This window comes from Globicephala melas, chromosome 1, assembly GCF_963455315.2.
Source record: "Globicephala melas chromosome 1, mGloMel1.2, whole genome shotgun sequence".
In the NCBI taxonomy this organism is placed as follows: Eukaryota; Metazoa; Chordata; class Mammalia; order Artiodactyla; family Delphinidae; genus Globicephala; species Globicephala melas.
The window spans coordinates 59,580,935-59,599,054 of NC_083314.1; the positions used below are offsets into that span (position 1 = coordinate 59,580,935).

At 36.3% G+C, this 18,120-nt stretch overlaps 1 protein-coding gene across 4 annotated transcripts in view; it reads left to right on the top strand.

The window, feature by feature from the left end:
* NME7 (NME/NM23 family member 7) overlaps positions 1–18,120 on the top strand; it is a 260,189-nt gene that overhangs the window by 37,251 nt on the left and 204,818 nt on the right. For 3 of the 4 annotated variants that reach the window (XM_070043985.1, XM_070043988.1, XM_070043987.1), the window contains exons 2-5: positions 4,309–4,355; positions 6,565–6,672; positions 7,414–7,580; positions 15,891–16,001. In XM_070043985.1, coding sequence (XP_069900086.1) covers positions 4,332–4,355; positions 6,565–6,672; positions 7,414–7,580; positions 15,891–16,001 — 410 coding nt within the window. In that variant the 5' untranslated portion in view covers positions 4,309–4,331. The remainder of the gene's footprint in view (positions 1–4,308; positions 4,356–6,564; positions 6,673–7,413; positions 7,581–15,890; positions 16,002–18,120) is intronic. The other variant, XM_060296672.1, reaches the window with a different exon arrangement.

The following is an 18,120-nucleotide window of genomic DNA, read 5'->3' on the forward strand; positions in this document are numbered from 1 at the left end:
CTAGGAAATAACTAAAGTTTCTACTGCAAAGGTTAAGGTTAAATCAAGTTTGAATACAATTTTTACTTGGCATGATAAACCTTTTTTCATAGAGGAAACAATACTTGCTTGAGAGTTACTTTTTTCTATTAAATAGAAATTCTGTTATTATTCATATATAGTTTTTTAACAATCTCATTGAGGTAAATCACAGTTATAGATGAAGGAATGGGCTAATTGTTTGAGAGGTTATGAAATATTTTTTCTTTGTGTGTAAGTGCTGTTGTGAAACTCTATGCCAAAACTTCAAGAGGTCAGACCCAAGAGCTTAAGCATTTTTGAAATCTTGTGGACATAGTTATTGTATCTTTTTCTGTGTGACAATTATTTATCAGATTTATTGAACTGATCTGTAGTGTTGCAGACTCTCCTTTCAACATCGCATTAGGTTGTTTGGTTTCTGATGGAATTTTAAAAGTTAACACAACTCTATTCTTTCCCCTCAAAAGTGTGACCTCTGGTATCTATTTACTTTTTTTCTTTTTTTACAATAAAAAAGTAATTGTTTTTATTGTTTTTTCTTAGAGGTCATGACTACGTTAGAATATAGTACTCACAGTGAAAATGGTTTCAAAGCAGCAAGTTATTGGCAACACTATATATATATATATATATGTGTGTGTGTGTGTGTATATACTTTCTGTAATTTCCTAAATAACATCTGCTTTGTAAAATTTTGTTTGGTATCATAAACTGATGGTATTTTATTTTACTTTACTTTGAAACAGCTTTATTGAAATATAACTCATGTGCCATAATATTCACCAATTAAAGTGTACAATTCAGTGGTTTTTAGCATATTTATCATTACAGACAATTTTAGAACATTTTCATTACCGCAAAAGAGTAATACCATACTCATTAGTAGTCATTCTCATCTCTCCCTCCCTGAAAACCCTGGCAACCACTAACCTACTTTTTGTCTCTAGATTTGTCTGTTCTGAACATTTCATATAAGTGAAATCATATAAATGGAATATGTGATCTTTTGTAACTGGTTTCATTTATTTAGCATAATGTTTTCAAGATTCATCCATATTGTAGCATGAGTCAATACTCCATTCCTTTTTATTGCCAAATAATATTCCATTTTATGGACATACCACAATTTATCCATTCATCAATTGATGGACATTTGGGTCACTTCCACTTTTTTGACTATAATAAATAGTGCTGCTATGAACATTCATGTACAAGTTTTTGTATGGGTGTATAGTATATTTTCAATGAATAAAGCTGTTATGAAAATTCATGTACAAGTTTTTATATGGGTATATACTATATTTTCACTTCTCTTGGGTATATATCTAGGAGTGGAATTGCTGGGTCATATGTACTCTATGTTTAACATTTTGAGGAACTGTCAAACTGTTTTCCAAAGTAGCTGCATCATTTTACATTTCTACCAGCAACATATGAGAGTTCCATTTTCTCTGCATCCTCACCAACATTTATTATTGCCTGTCTTTTTTATTATAGCCATTCTAGTGTGTGTGAAGTATTCTCTCATTGTGGTTTTAATTTCCATTTCCCTACGAGCTACTGGTATTGAGCATCTTTTCATAGGTTTAATGGCTATTTGTATGTCTTCTTATATCTTCTTTGGAAAAATGTCTACTCAGATCCTTTGCCCATTTTGTAACTGGGTTGTCTTTTATTATTGAGTTGTTAGAGTTCTTAATACATTCTGGATACTAGACCCTCCCTTATCAGATATATGATTTGTAAATATTTTCTCCAGTTCTGTGGGTTGTCACTTTGCTCCCTTGATAGTATCATTTGGAGTCCAAATTATCTATGTTTTTGCTGTTGTTGTTTTGTTTCACTTTTTGGTCACTTGTGCTTTTGGTGTCTTGTCTAAGAAATCATTTACTAACCCAAAGTCACAAATGTTTTCTTCTAGCAGTTTTTCTAGCTTAGCTCTTGGTGTTTAGGTCTATGATTCATTTGAGTTAATTTTTGTATAAAGTGTGAGGTAGGGATACAGTTTCATGTATTTTTTTGCCTATGGATATCCGGTGGTCCCAGTACTGTTTATGGAAAGACTGTTCTTTCCCCATTGAATGGTCTTGCTGCCCTTGATGAAAATCAGTTGATCATATACGTATGAGCTTATTTCTGGACTCCCTTCTATTAGATTAATCTATATCTATTCTATGCCAGTATTACACTGTCTTGATTACAGTAGCTTTGCAGTGTTTTGAAAATAGAAAATGTGAGGTCTCCAACTTTGTTCTTCTTTTTCAAGACTGCTTTAGCTCTTCTGCGTCTCTTGGGTTTCCATATGGGTGTTATATAGGTTTTAAAATATAGTTTTATATGGAAGGTTTTTTTGGTATTTTATGAGGACAAACCTCACTGACTCTTGATTTCTTAAGATTCTGAAATTGGAATATAATTGAAAAGAGATATTTTGTTAAGTATGTTTGATGTCACAGGGAGTAACCTGATTTCCTTATCCTATTTTGTAATAATCCATACCCTTTCTCCTACATGTTTGTTAAAGGTTACAAAATTGACCCTGTCTAGAATTATTTAACTTTACATAGAGGAGTAGTTAAATAAATCAGTTCATCATTAGTTTAGGCCCACTGAATTCTTTCTTTAACACTGACTTTTGCATCATTTTATGTAAGTAGTGCTGTTTAGTGGGACAAAACATGTGCTTTGCAAAGTCTGAAGAACCAAAGTTTGAGGGCTGACTTACTCATTTCTTTGCTTTGTAACCTTGGACCAGTGTTCAAATTTTCTGAGCTTTACTATCCTTGTCCATGAAATAGTATCCCTATTTCTGTCAACCTACATTGTCTGTTGTGAGAATGAAATGAGATAATGTATGTAAAGAACCTGCTACTTAGTAGCTACTCTAAAAATTATTATTGTCATGCTTAATGGTTATCATTAATTTCTTAAAGTTTGAATGGCACTAATTTATTAAACATTTTGATAATTGTTTTCCTGTTGTCTGAGCACTAGGAGATGAAGAAAGGTTATTCTAACAGAACAGAGGGTGAAAAATTGAACAAGATGTCTCCAGTTTGTGTGCCTATTAGCTTAAGAGACATTCTCCTCACTGATGTTCATTGGAATTTGAGAAAAGGTCCAGCAACTGATGTAGGAGATACATTTTTGCTTCACATAATTTGAAGAATATTGTCTTCCCCTCACACCCTTTATATTCTTGTTGATCTGAATTCAAATTCTACTTATTTTATATCCCACAAGACATTATTGTTATTTTGTATATGCATTATTTATTTAGATTTACCCACATATTTCCATTTCCATTGTTTTTCAGTCCTTCTGTTCCTTGAATCATCTTGAATCATTTTCTTTTTTCCTTCAGAACTTCCTTTAGAATTTCTTTTAATGCAGGTGCATTGGCAATAAATTTTCTGTTTTTGCTTGTCTAAAAATATCTTTATTTCACCTTCACCTCTTGAAGGGTAATTTTGCTAGTTATAGAATGCTGTGTTGGCAATTACTTTTCATTCTTGAATTTCTGATTGATTAAAAAATAGATTCTGGCTCTCTGGTGAAATTATTAATCTTGACATATATTTTTCATACCTATCATTGTTATTTTGAAGCCTTTTCAGATAATAACTAGGGTATTCATGGATTTCTTTCTATTGTCTGTTTTTTTTCTCTTGGTCTTCTTTTTTTGGTATATCTGGTAGTTTGTCTTTGAAAGCTTGACATTGTGTATGAAAAGCCATATTTCCATTTCTGGAGATGCAGGGGGCTGGAATGGAGGAAACATCACTTATCATAATTGAACATTGAGTGAACACAAAACTTGTTTCAAATTTTGTAAGGATCTGTTTACCTTTAGTTTGCCTATGCTCCTGGAGTGTAATGCTCCAGGAGTCACAACAGAAAGGCTAGATAGTTTATCAGTGGTCTCCTTTTTGGTGGGTTTGAACTCTCATTTTCCTCCCTCCAGCACTGTGATGCTACTGAAAGCTCCACTGAACAAACACAGCTTTGAGCTCACTTCTCTGTGGTTTCCTTTTCTTCCGGATCTTTGCCCCTCAAGTCTTGTCTGCATTGGTAGGCCCAAATTCCAGTGTTTGTCTACTTATCTCCATGACACTGTCAAAAGCTCTGCTAGCTTCTCTGCCTCTTAGCAGCCTTCCCCTGCCAGCTTCTTGGGATTCTCAGTCTCTTGTCCAGCTTGACTTAAGTCTCAGCACAGGTCCTCAGGTAAAAGCAGTATAAAGAATGCTGTGCTCACCTCAGTGAACGTCCTGTCTTTCTGAATCTTAGATCATCAAATCTGGCTGCCTTAGATGCTCTCCAACGTCATCAAACAGGTATATTTTTTTAACATCACACTTTCCTAGTTGTTCTTGGAAAGTAGCATTGATTTGCTCTAAGCTACGTTGTCAGCCAGAAACAGTACTTCCTCAGTTTGTTTTCTTTGTATTAAAACAGTTTTCTGGATGATGAATCATGAAAAATTCTACTACCTGCCTCAGAGTTAAAGAGTGTGATTGGCAGCTTTTGTGGTTAAGGCTGCCTGGATAAATGGAAGTGCCAAGTTTCATTGGTTTTTCATTTGCATCACTTTCTTTGCCCTTTTACCTTCAGTTAGATGTCTCATCATTTCTTCCATTTCATAATTTTATTTTAGTGAAGGCAATATTTCAATGATGTTTTTGAGTGAATGAATATTTTAATATAGATAGTAAAAATTTTAATAAACCACTAATATTTAAATTTTATATTAAAAGGAGAGTATAATACTAGAATGCACAGTGAAACCTAAATTTTAAAAATCTATATTAAAAAATTAAAAAAGCTGTGTTTATAGGGATCAATATGAAAAATAATGAAGAAAGTCTTGTTATACTATATCTCTTACCTTTGTTTTCTCTTGACTAATAAACATTTAAATGTGTCTTTTGGATGATTGTGGGAAAAATAAAATAGTGTCTTAAAAGCTATCTCAATTATAGCTTATGAGTACAATCATAAATATAACTAGACATAGTACTATAAGAATTTATAAGTGAATTATTAACATAAAAGGAACCCGTCTATATACTATAACCAGAGAATCAGATGCTAAATCCAGAATTAGCTACAAAACCCTTAGATTCCTTTCTTCTTTATGTCCTCATTTGCTTATTATGATGAAGGACCTTTGGGGGCTAAGATATTAATAACATATGATGGGAAATCCTGCCTAATAGTCAAGGAAAGAGGGCCATTCTTTGACTTAACGTTTTCATTGTATGCACCTCACAGATCTTCAACTAGAGGGAGCTGAAGTGATCAAAGGGCCTCAGCTCCTGTGCTCTGGAATCTACTGCTGCTTTTGTGCTTAGGACATGCTTCCTAAGGGCTGCTCCCAGCCCGTGACTGAGAGGAGCAGGGATACTAAAGCAGGCCTGTCCCTGGAAGTCAGAGAACTCTCTGAGGGCTAACTGGCTTGCGCACCGCCCAGTGGTCTTTTTTTTTTTTTTTTTTAACATCTTTATTAGAGTGTAATTGCTTTACAATGGTGTGTTAGTTTCTGCTTTATAACAAAGTGAATCAGCTATACATATACATATATCCCCATATCTCCTCCCTCTTGCGTCTCCCTCCCTCCCACCCTCCCTATCCCACCCCTGTAGGTGGTCACAAAGCACCAAGCTGATCTCCCTGTGCCTTGTGGCTGCTTCCTACTAGCTAGCTATTTTACATTTGGTAGTAGTGGTCTTGCTGAACCTTCCTTAGTCTGTAGAGCAGTCCAGAAGGATTCCATCCAGTCTTCCTTCACTCTCTCCTTCACTCAGTGTCAGATTTGTATTGTGGTCTGTCAGCCTTCCCTGGATCCCTCCCTATTTTCTCTTGTAGGAATTTCCTGTACAGAATTTCTCTTACAGAATAGAATTTTTACATGTTTAATCCTGTCTTGGCATCGTGTCTGCTTCTCCGGGGACCTAGACTAACACATTCTCTCACTGTTTCTATAAAAAAATACTATCATGTGAAATTACTAAGGAGAGTAAAGATGCTTACTATAATTTGAATGACAACAATATTCTAATACTGCTGGAGTCTTAAATTTAGAACAGTTATGTTCTAAATGTAATTGAGAACTAGCCACTCAGAATTTTTTTCTCATACTAATTTTCTTTTCTTTTTTTTCTCATACTAGTTTATTGATTATCTGCTTATATGTAAACTTGCTTTCAGAAGGACTGAATTATCACAGTAGTCAGATCAGGAGCTCATGTTCTAAAAAAAATATCAATTTATCCAGGATGATTGGATGGCTGTGAAGTATTAAGCAGTTCATAAGTCATCTTTGAGATATCTAAGGGTGTTTAATAAGAAATTAGAAGGAAATATGTATGAGGGTATGTTGATAACTGGCATACTGTTGAAAAGCAGAATTATTCAATACAATAAGTAATAATAAATTTCTTCATTGCAAATATTTGGTAATTCTTTCTTTCAATTTGTATGATTTTTACAAGAGTGCTTATATTTTATATGTTAGTGTTAAAATTCTTCTATCCTTCTTTACAGAATCATAGTGAAAGATTCGTTTTCATTGCAGAGTGGTATGATCCAAATGCTTCACTATTTCGACGTTATGAGCTTTTATTTTACCCAGGGGATGGATCTGTTGAAATGGTAAATGAGCCTTTTTTTACTTTAAAGTTGGCAAACGGAGTGAAGGTGGGATCCAGAGAGGAAGAGGATTGCCTTTTTTATAGTTGCTTTTAAAAATACATTTTTTTCATTTTGGGAATTTTAAACATTTTGGTATTATAGTTCCAATACAAGAAGATACCTTGTGTCTTTACTTTTAATAGAAATTATTTTTTTGGTTAGAAAACTGAAGTGGGATTATTTATGCTTTGGATTAAGTGATAGTCAATAAGTGGCTATAGATAAAGATTATCATGCTCATAAATATGTCACCATTGTTGAATGCTGTTATCGCTACAAAAAGTCAAATTGAAGAAGACTGAGTTAAAAGAGTCGTGCTTGTTTCTTTGTGTCCCTTTGTTGAGGACTCCTTTTGCAGGTGGACCTATTTGGTATTGGGATTTTGTGTTGGCAAGAAAGCAGAAATTTGGAATTTTTCTGGGATTTCATAGGCACTAATTTGCTGCAGTGATTTGGAAATAAACAAATCTTTCTATCCAGGGTTTTTTAAAGTATAAAATTTGTAATTTTTATGTTATTACTAGAGTAGACTAGGAAATACATAAGTTATGAAAGAAATTAGGATTTGTACTTATAGCAAAAATGAAACAGAATGTAACTTATGTTTAATAGAGCAAAATTAATAACTATTTCTAGTTTTATAATAAGGTTAACATTACCTACTGATAATTATTTGTTTTATTGTATTGTTTTTGATTCCAGCATGATGTAAAGAATCATCGCACCTTTTTAAAGCGGACCAAATATGAAGACCTTCACTTGGAAGATTTATTTATAGGCAACAAAGTGAATGTCTTTTCTCGACAACTGGTGCTACTTGACTATGGGGATCAATATACAGCTCGGCAACTGGGCAGTAGGAAAGAAAAGTAAGAAAGCAAGTATATAATCTTTTTAAAATTCTTAGAACATTATGTATGTCTTGATACCAAATTCAAACTTCTTGTTTCTATCTTTTGTTTTTACAGTATAGATATTTTTCAGTGATCCAATTCAGTATTATGACATTTTTAGAATTTTGTGGAGCAGATTCTGTGATTTGCTCTTCACTCAGGGAACAAAGTGATGCTCATAGTCTTAGGCAATGATTATTTTCCAGAGGAAAAAATGCAAACCTTTTATACACCCTCATCATTCTTCTAACTGGGAACTGAAAATGTAAATCTTAGTGTACAGCATAAAGATGGTTTATGGGGGGGAAGTAGTGATTGCCAGAAGCTCAAAGGAAACTCAGGAAAGTAAAGCTATTTCTTTTTTTTTTTTTATTTTTATTTTTATTTTTTTAACATCTTTATTGGAGTATAATTGCTTTACAATGGTATGTTAGTTTCAGCTTCACAACAAAATGAATCAAAGGTGAAACAGGAATAAAGCTATTTCTTGTAGAAGAGTAGGGAAGGCTTTGTGAAGGTATTTGACAGGATCATGAGAGATGGACTGAATTTTTACCCAGTTGGATCAACTCAGAGGAATGCTGGTCAGAGGAATGAGTATGAGTAAAAATACAACAGAATGTTATACACTAGGCAGAGCTCATTGTTCTTCATGACTGGCTTGGTGGTTAAACATTTTTTTTAATTTAAGTAGTAAAATAGACTGATTAGGATGGTAGCAATAGGTATGAAGAGGAGGGAAGGAAAGTGATTAACCGAAGTACGGTAAGAGTAGTAATGATAGGCATTAATATCTGTTAGCTATTTTTATAAACGGTATTGTGTTAAAATGATTTGTATGCATCATTTATTTAAGCCCTACAACAACCTAATACACAAGCTAATAATATTATTATTAGCTCCATTCTGCAGATGGAGAAGTTGAGGCTTAGTGATGTTAGGTAACTTGCTGAAGGTCACAGAGTAGAGGCAGGATTAAAGCCCAGCGTCTGTCTGAATCAAGAATAGGAGGATTTAATCACAGGAGAATGGATAGGACCTGCGAAATGATTGTCTTCTTTCTGTCTCAGTTCATTTTTATGTCTCCTGTGGCACATCTCCTCATACATTACAAGCACCTTGTCTGTGTTAGATGAATGAATCGTTGAATAACAATTTAAAATTTATTATCTACTCTTTCCTTTTCTTCATTTCCTCCCTGTTTTCAAATGACGACCTTTGATCTAGTTGACAAAGGTGTTTTTGTCTAGATTGTTTGGAATATATATTGTCTATTTTTGAGTTTTATTCACAGACGTAATAGATATCTGATAAATATTGACTGATCAGTTGAAGACAGGATATATGAGTATTTTGAAAAGAAAAAAATATACAAAAACATTGTGATACAAAGAAACTTAATCTGTCTTGGGATCACAACTGCATCTCTAAAGGCCATGGTGGTGATGCCTCAAGCAGTGCATTATTCACAGGGGATGCCCCACATAACTTTGTTGAATGAATGAGCTTATGTTGGTGAAAATAGTCGTTGTGTTTGGAGGCAGAGCTCCCCGCTGGCTGCCTCCCTGCCTTCTTCCCTCCGTCCCATTGCACGTGGCTCTTCCTGTGAAGCGGAGAAGCTGCAGTACGGTGCCTTCTGTGTGTCTCTCTGGTCTTCTCTCTTCATTGTTTGTCACAGCTACATTTGTCATTCTGACTTTCCCTCAGTTTTGATTTAGAGGAGAGACAGAACAAGTTGCAGTTGTAGCTGAAAATTAGGCTAGCCAGAAAACATAATACGAAAATGACATTGTAATTTTCAACCTCTACGTTTATGAGTTTGCAGCTTTCTGAGTCTAGCACGAGCTATATTTGAAATGGAATGTTAATTCTTTGGTCATCTTTCTTGGCTCTGGTTTCTGTGGCTTATATTATATTGTGCTGACTTGGGGGATTCTTTGGATTTGTGGAGTGATTGTTGCAGTAATGAAAAATAGGGATCACTGGTGGAAGTTAAGGCTATATGTATAAAAAGCTCCCCAAACTCTTTAATTCTATAGGAAAAAACATCTGTCAAACTATATTTTGAGGTTTGCCACCCAAATAATAGCTGGTTATCTACCTAATACCTGAGTCCCCCCATAGTAATATTCTTTCTGTGACTTCTTTACAAGCCCTTTATAATTCTGGAGGTTCTTTGATGCTCAGTGTGGTATTAGTACACAGGTGGTGATGGATCAGTGAGGTGGTGAATGACTCATAAAAAAGGAAAACCAAAGATTCCCAGGACAACTCTGAACTAGGAAAAAAAAAAAAAAGAATGTTAGACAAATAGGAATCTCTTTGTTATGAGATCTACTGATAAAAGTCTATGGGATTAAGGAAACACCAAGCACAGTTCCTTTATTTACAAGTAATAAATATTTATAGCTTAATTTTTGAGCACATGCTATATGCCAACCACTGTGGTAGGCATCTCAGTTCAAGACTACTTGAAGTTTTCATTTAAACTAGCAAAAATAAGTGAATTAGGGAGACAGGGTTAATAGTATGACCCAATCAAAATAAAATAATAATAGCTGTAACAATTATAATTTATATATATATATATTAATTGATTTGTCTACAGTGAATGTTGTTGATTCCATTTTACAGAGCACAGCCATAGTCACACAACTACAAAGTAAAGGGAAACAAGTAAATCTTGTTGTGTTTGACTTTAAAACTCATTCTCTTTTTATTAAAACCTCTAATTAATATATTGGTAAATACTATTGAATGAACTGATTTAAAAATAGGAGGAACAGAAGAATGTGAAGACAGATTTTAAATATTTGGGCTTTATAAATATAATTAATTAAAATATGTGCAATATTGTATTTTTACTGACTTCAATTGTTTCACCATTTTCTCTTCTGATTCTCTCCTAACTGCAAGTGGGTTAAATCCAACAACCATTTGGGTGATTTAAAGAAAATTCTTCAGAATTCAAGAGTTTTAAAAATATATTGTTTCATTTAAATGACCAAAGAAGTAGGCAAATGGAGAAAGAAATACGTGCATGTCTATCATGGTCCCATGGAAATAGCTTCTATGTAATAATTATAACTTAGCCTAGTTCTCAGTTTTATATAGTGTCAAGGATAATTTATGAACTAATTACATCCCTATTATATTTATCATACTCAACCATTTTCTTTCTGGAGTAAAGCCTGTACTGAGAGGGAGGAGTAAAGCTGATCTTCATGGTGCCCGTCTGCTAATTTTGAGGCACTTATCAAGATAATTCTATATAATTCAATTTAGCTAACAAACTAGCCTCAGCTTCCTAATTCCCATTAACTGTAGAAATCTGACATTCGATTTACATTTTTATTCTCTTTTTCAAAAATCTCTGTATTGAGGTATAATAGACAAACAAAAAGCTATAAATATTTAATACATTACAACTTGGTGAGTTTGGAGCTAAGTGTATACCCATGAAACCATTACCACAATCAAGGGTATAAATTTATCTATTACCTCCAAAATTTTCCTCCCACCCCCTTATTATTTTTTATATTGAGTTTTCTTTTGTGGTAAGGGAACTTAATGAAAGATCTACTCTCTTAGCTAATTTTAATCTATTCTCCTTATAAAGCTCCTCAAATCAAATGGATAAATGTTATCAGTTGTCTATGAGTCATAGTATTTGACTTAAAAACATTTTTAATTTTTTTTCTTTTTTTTTTAGCGTATTCAATTTTAATTTTAGAAGGTAATAAATTGATGCTTTATGGTTTTGCTGTTCAGATGTAAAGACATCATACAGGCTTTTTGTCATCTCTTGGGTTCAGTTAGTCTCCATTCTCCCTTCTGAATATTAACTGATGGAGCACTAACGTAGGCACCAGAGGCAAATCAAAGTAAAGTGCTGGTTTAGGCTGCCTAGTGTAAGCCAGCTCTGAGAACGGTTGAGCTTTATTCCTACTTCTCCACCCCAGCCCTGCCCTCCTTCCCAGTCTGGACCTTGGGGCCCGTCTGAGGGAGAGAGATACCTTTAGAGCAAACCCTGAGAGCACACTTGCCCATCCAGCATGGGAGACAGAGCACCAGAGAGAGGTAGGTTTCCATGCAGGTGCCGGCCTCTGCCTCTGCTGTGCTAACCAGATGGAAGCAGGAGAAGACTGTGTCCTGCATGAGGGCTTGCAGGTCTGAGAGAGAAGAGGCAGGGCCGCATACAACCAGAAACCCTTAAATGTGGCCATATGTGGAGGAGCAAATGAAGGGGGTGGAGAGAGGAAGCGCTCTCCTGGGAATGGAGTAGAAGTCACTTTACCCACGAGGAGCAAAGGTACACATGTTCTCATTGTTCCTGGAGTTTTATTTCTTTAAGCCAGTCGGCCTAACAATTTTAGGTAGACCAAGGCTACTTCTCAGGGGAGGAGACCAGACAATTACTGGTATTAGTTCAGTTCTGTTCTCACCTTTGGGAAACTACTCCCTCAATACCAATTACTGTTACTTTACATATCCTCCTAGGTGGTGGTGAGCAGTTGAGTTTTGGCTGCAAAAAGGCACTGAAATGCATTCAAGTAAGACTTTAGTTCAATTACCAAGGCCTTGCTAAAAATTCACACACCCCCTCCCCCCTCCCCAGCCAATCTTTATCTCATCTTTACTTACCTGTGGTCTCATCGTCCAAGATGGCTTACTCATGCAGGCAAAAAACTGAATGTCCAAAACAACAATGAAACTATATAAGTTGGAAGAGAGAACATTGGAGCTAAAGTGTTCTAAAGTCTTTCTAAAGGGTCAAGACATTATACAATTTTAAGAATTTTAAGTTAAATAAGTATGAAAAAGTTTCACAGCTAACCACTAGAAAAATAGTATATAAACTCCAAAACAATAGAGAGTACAGTAGGCAGAATCATGGCTGCTCAAAGATGTCCATGTTCAAATCTCTGGAACCTATGAATGTGTTACTGTATGGTCAGGCCGTTCAAGACGGCTGTTCTCTTGCTCTCTGTAGATCTCCTGATTGACTAGGCCCTGCTTCCCTCACATGACTATCCAATTCTCTTAATTGTAAGGGTTGTTAATTAGCCCTTGTTAACTGATGAGCCCACCTGAAATCAATTCCCCCCTGAGTAAGTGGTAGCCTCCCTCTGTCCTGGGTAGCCAAGACTGCTGCTACCGCCTGCCTGCAGTCTGCTGCACACCTTAGGGTGTTGCTCCAGGACCTTGCTTCAGACATGTAAGTTCCTCCATCAATTAAACCATTGAGGTCTCTTTTGCTGCTCTCTGGGCTCTTTCTTCTGTCTGGAGGCTGGGCATCTACAAGGCTTACAGGCCTGCGGGTGCAGCCCAACAGTTACCTTACATGGCAAAGAGACTTTGCAGATTTAAGATTACAGGCCTTGAGATGGGGAAATTATTCTGCATCATTCCTGTGGGTGCGACCTAATCACAGGAGTCCATAAAACCAGAGAACCTTTCTGGCTGCAGAGAACCAGAGAGATGCCAGTGTGAGAAGCACCCAGTCTCCATTGCTAGATTTGAAGGTGGAAGGAGACCACAGCCAAGGAATGGGTGGCCTTAGCCATCTTTCTCAAGAATGGATTTGATTGATAATGTATTTTTGGTTGATATCTTTTTGTCATTGCTTTACTTTCAGCCTTGTTAAAGTTATATTGTAGATATATCTCTTGTAAACAGCATGCAGTTCTTTAAAAAAAAGAAAATCAGTCTGGGGCTTCCCTGGTGGTGCAGTGGTTGAGAGGCCGCCTGCCATTGCAGGGGACACGGGTTCGTGCCCCGGTCCGGGAAGATCCCACATGCCGCGGAGCGGCTGGGCCCGTGAGCCATGGCCGCTGAGCCTGCGCGTCCGGAGCCTGTGCTCCGCGATGGGAGAGGCCGCAACAGTGAGAGGCTCGCGTACGGCAAAAAAAAAAAAAAAAAAATCAGTCTGAAAACCTCTAGATTTTCACTGGTGAGACTAGTACATGTACATTTACATATGTTGTATTAGTATTTTTCTACATATTTCGACTATTTTACTGCTTTCCTGCTTTTCTAATTTTTTCTTCTTTCCATTCTTTTGTTGGGGTGTTTTTCCTCTCCAGAGTTTTTTTTCTCTGTAGTCTTTCATTGAAGACATAACAAATTACCACAGTCAGCTGCTTAAACAGTACAAATTTATTATATATCAGAAGTCCAACACAGATTTCGTCAGGTTAAGATCAAGGTGTTGGTAGGGAAGGCTACATTTCTTCGTGGAGGCTTTAGGGGAGACTCCATCTCCCTGCCTGTTCCAGCTCTTGAGGCCTCAAGGAAAGAGAAGCCTGGCTGTCTCAACCGACCCACTAGCCAAATGCAGCAGTATGACCCATCCCAGGTGAAACCACTCCCCAGCCAACCTATATGATCTTGAGAAGTTGTTTGTAGTTTTAAGCCACTACATTTTGGGGTGGTTTGTTATGCAGCAGCAAATAACAGCGGCACTATTAATATATTTTTGTGGCCCTTTACTTTCTTTGTGTGCTATCTTCACTTTTAAATAATACATCTGATTCCTAAAGCCGATCTTATTTTCCCTCCAAAATGCATTTTAACTATTATCTACTGAACAATTAAGCAGTGAAGACATGACAGAGGAACTTGCTTAGAGTAATTAATCACAGTAATCAATGCTCTGTCTCCTGTAGGCACTTAAAGAGAAAATGAAACTGCATTTTTTTTATATTGCTTCTTGTTCACTGCCGATGTGTTTTATATTTTCTTTAAGAGCTTTGGTTCTTGAAGATGTTTCCAGAGTTTAGCATAAACAATCATGGGTTAGTTTGGCTTTATAATATTTTAAACAATGTGAGCTAAAAAAATGATGAGTTTTAACTGTATCTTTGAAGCCATATAAAATGCTAGAAGTGACTCACTTGCTTCAAAATAAAAAGTCCGTTTATTACAAGCCCTATCAGACTAAAATGAACAACTTTTGTTATTTAAAAGTTTTAAAAGCCAGCCATAAGTTATATCCAGTTGTAAGTAAGGATATTTGTATCATTATATCCTTAGCTAAGTTTGTCTCATTGGTGAAAAAAGTCTACTTTGAAAAAGCCTACCAGTCTCCTTTTATGGATTCCTTGAGTTAATGCCAAAGTGTCAGAACAATTGAAAATAAAGGGAAAGTGACAGCAATTTTTTTTTTTTTTTTTTTTGCGGTACGCGGGCCTCTCACTGTTGCGGCCTTTCCCGTTGTGGAGCACAGGCTCCGGACACACAGGCTCAGCGGCCATGGCTCATGGGACCAGCCGCTCCGCGGCATGGGGGATCTTCCCGGACTGGGGCACGAACCCGTGTCCCCTGCATCGGCAGGTGGACTCTCAACCACTGTGCCACCAGGGAAGCCCAACAGCAATTTTTTATCTTATTTTGTGTGCCAGATAAACTGAATTACTCCAACTAATCTGATTTTACCTTGCGTTTGCAAGTGTTAGTCTTGAGGATTTGTGATTATGTTCCCTTTTGCTAATATTAATAGCAACATTATTTGTGGTGTGGTGTGGAAGGAGCACAGACCCAAGAGTCGTGTGAGCTGGGTGTTCCATCCTGAGGATGCCACAGACCAGCTGTGTGATCTTTGGAGAGTTACCTCTCTGGGCCTTGTTTCCTTGTTAGTAAAATGAGGAAATTCAGGTGATCTCCATCTCTAAAAATCCATTAATTCTGCGGCTTCAGAGGGGAGAACGCGTAGCTCTGATGTATCCTCTAAGAGGAAAGTGTGATTTTAAAAGTTAGCAGGGTGTTCGCTAGCCATATACATCTTCAGGTAAGAAGATATTCAGTTCTTTTTATATCATTCATGCTATGAATAAAGTGTTAATAGAAGAATTTATATTATTTCCAAATCAGTGCTGAACTGAGTGCATGGCATACACATGTTAAAGTCTAAGAGACCAAAAGTCAAGCTGATATGTTTAATGCAACTCTTTAGAGAATTGTTGTCTTTTCTAAAGCATATGCTAAGAAATAGAAATCTTAAACACCTGTGTTTTATAACGTGGACATATTTAAAATGAGTCTTAACTTTTTTTCCCTCTAAACTTTTATTATTTTTCTAGATTGGGTACCTAATTTTTATTTCCTTGTGAAAAAATAGTAAACTTCCATTGTATAAGTTTTTATGAGGCCATTAATACACTTGTATTTATAATTCACTTTGATGTTTGATCTAGGATTTTTAAGGAAATTACCACTGCTTGGGAATTATAAGTAAAAACTGCCAAACTATTTTTATCTTTAAATTTATTCTTTATTTCTTTATAGAACATTAGCCCTGATTAAACCAGATGCAGTATCAAAAGCAGGAGAAATAATTGAAATAATAAGCAAAGCTGGATTTACTCTAACCAAACTCAAAATGATGACACTTTCAAGGTAAATTTTTTGAGCATTTTCAGTTATGTAATGTCTGGTTCCTTTTTTCAAAAAAAATCATCTATCTTTCATGTCTTTGTTTAAAAACTTCCACAGAATGACAAAGAATAGTATAGTAGGAAATGGAAGACAACAGGTAATCAGATGCATAAAGGATGATTGAACTCTAAGCAAATAGGAGTTGTCAGGTTATACTATTAACTATTTATTAGACATGAACTCTTCATTGTCTTTCATAACCCCATCTGCTTTTATAACACCAGTGTTTCATAGTTGTAATCTCTTCTTTTATACAATGTAACACATTGTATAGAAATTATAGAAGAAATGAATATTAGATTATTTCTATTTGACAAGGGAATGTTACTGTTGAGATTTTCAAAAGTCATGTGTTTGGAAATGCTTTATTTCCTTCCAATATATATAATTGGCAGATATACCTATTTACTGCTCTGAAAAGCAAGCCATTCTATCTGACCAGATATTTTCTAAGTTATTTAATGAAAGTAAGACTTAGTGTTGCGGGCTTCCCTGGTGGTGCAGTGGTTGAGAGTCCGCCTGGCAATGCAGGGGACACGGGTTCGTGACCCCGTCCAGGAAGATCCCACATGCCATGGAGCGGCTGGGCCTGTGAGCCATGGCTGCTGAGTCTGCGCGTCTGGAGCCTGTGCTCTGCAACGGGAGAGGCCACAACAGTGAGAGGCCCGCGTGCTGCAAAAAAAAAAAAAAAAAAAAAAAAGACTTAGTGTTAGGTAGAGACATTCATGTAGCTGTTAGGCAGGGCTTGACCCAGCAGTTTTCTTAGGTTACTTCACTGATTTGTGTGTGTTTGTTTGCTTAGGTGTCTTCTCACTGATGTTCCTGGCTCTTTATCCCATGGGACGGTTGCTTTTTTGTCTCTGTGAGAACAGGGACAATGGAGAGCAGTAGATAGTGTAGCTTTGAGAAGTCTGATCCCTAGAAACCTTAACAAAACATCCTCATTTTTACCCCAGTAATGACAATTTGAATTTTTCCCCTATGTAAGATCTCCCAGTTTACATATATTCTAGAAAGGCAGGCGTCTTCTATTTCAGAGCACAGAGTCTAGAGCCAGATTGCTTGTAACTGCACCGCTTAGTAGGTTGTGACTCTGAACAGCTTACCTCTGTGCTTCAGTTTCTTCATCTGCAAAATGGAGGTTATAACATCATCTGTATCATAAAGTTGTTATGAGGGTTATGTGAGTTTAATAAAAGTAAAGTGCTTTGAAAAACCGTGGCACATAGTAGGTGTATATAGGTGTTAGCTATTATGGTAGTGGTGTGGTACTAGTGATATCACTATTATTTAGTAGAAGCTGAGGTCATGATCCTTTATGAGCATAGTTATATTTGTCCCATTTCTGTCTTGTATTGAGACATTTGTCCCATTTCTGTCTTGTATTTCTTCTGTATTGAGAATGCTTGCCCTCACAGCAGGCTATGGGACTGAATTCTGGAGAGATGACTTTGAATAGTTTCAGTGAGATTAAAACTTTTTTATGTCTCTGTACTTCCAGTGTTTGATAATTTGGTGTCAAACTTTCCACAATAAAGTTGCCCAAGAAAACTTAACAGCTTTTTAAATTGTTTATAGCACCTTATACATCTCTATTAATATTACTGTCAAGTCTTGGATTTTACCCAACTTAAAATCTAATAAGTTAGTCTGTTACTCTCTCCGGGATGCTAGCAGAAGACTTGAAACTTCTGAGTCAGAGACAGAGGGCTTGAGTATGGTCAGTAAGCAGCATGAACATCATGTTTCTGTTGGTTCCCTTTGCTTTCATGTCCTGTGGGAATAATATGATATGGGCCCGGGTGGATGTGGTACACACAGTTGATTGCATCACCTCTGAGGAGCATTGAACTTAGGTTACCCACTGTTTCATTAACGAGCAGTAAACAAGCCTTCTGTTTGTACTGAAGAGGCATGACCTCACCCCTCAAAGTTGCTCATTATAAACATAACTCCAAGAAATGGCTAGGATAAACAGTAGCTGGGGCCTTGCATTCTTGGCCTACCCAATAAGACACGTTAGGAGTGTCAGAGACCCATGGAGGAGTATCTCCCAATGCTTAAGTCTTTTCTAAACTTA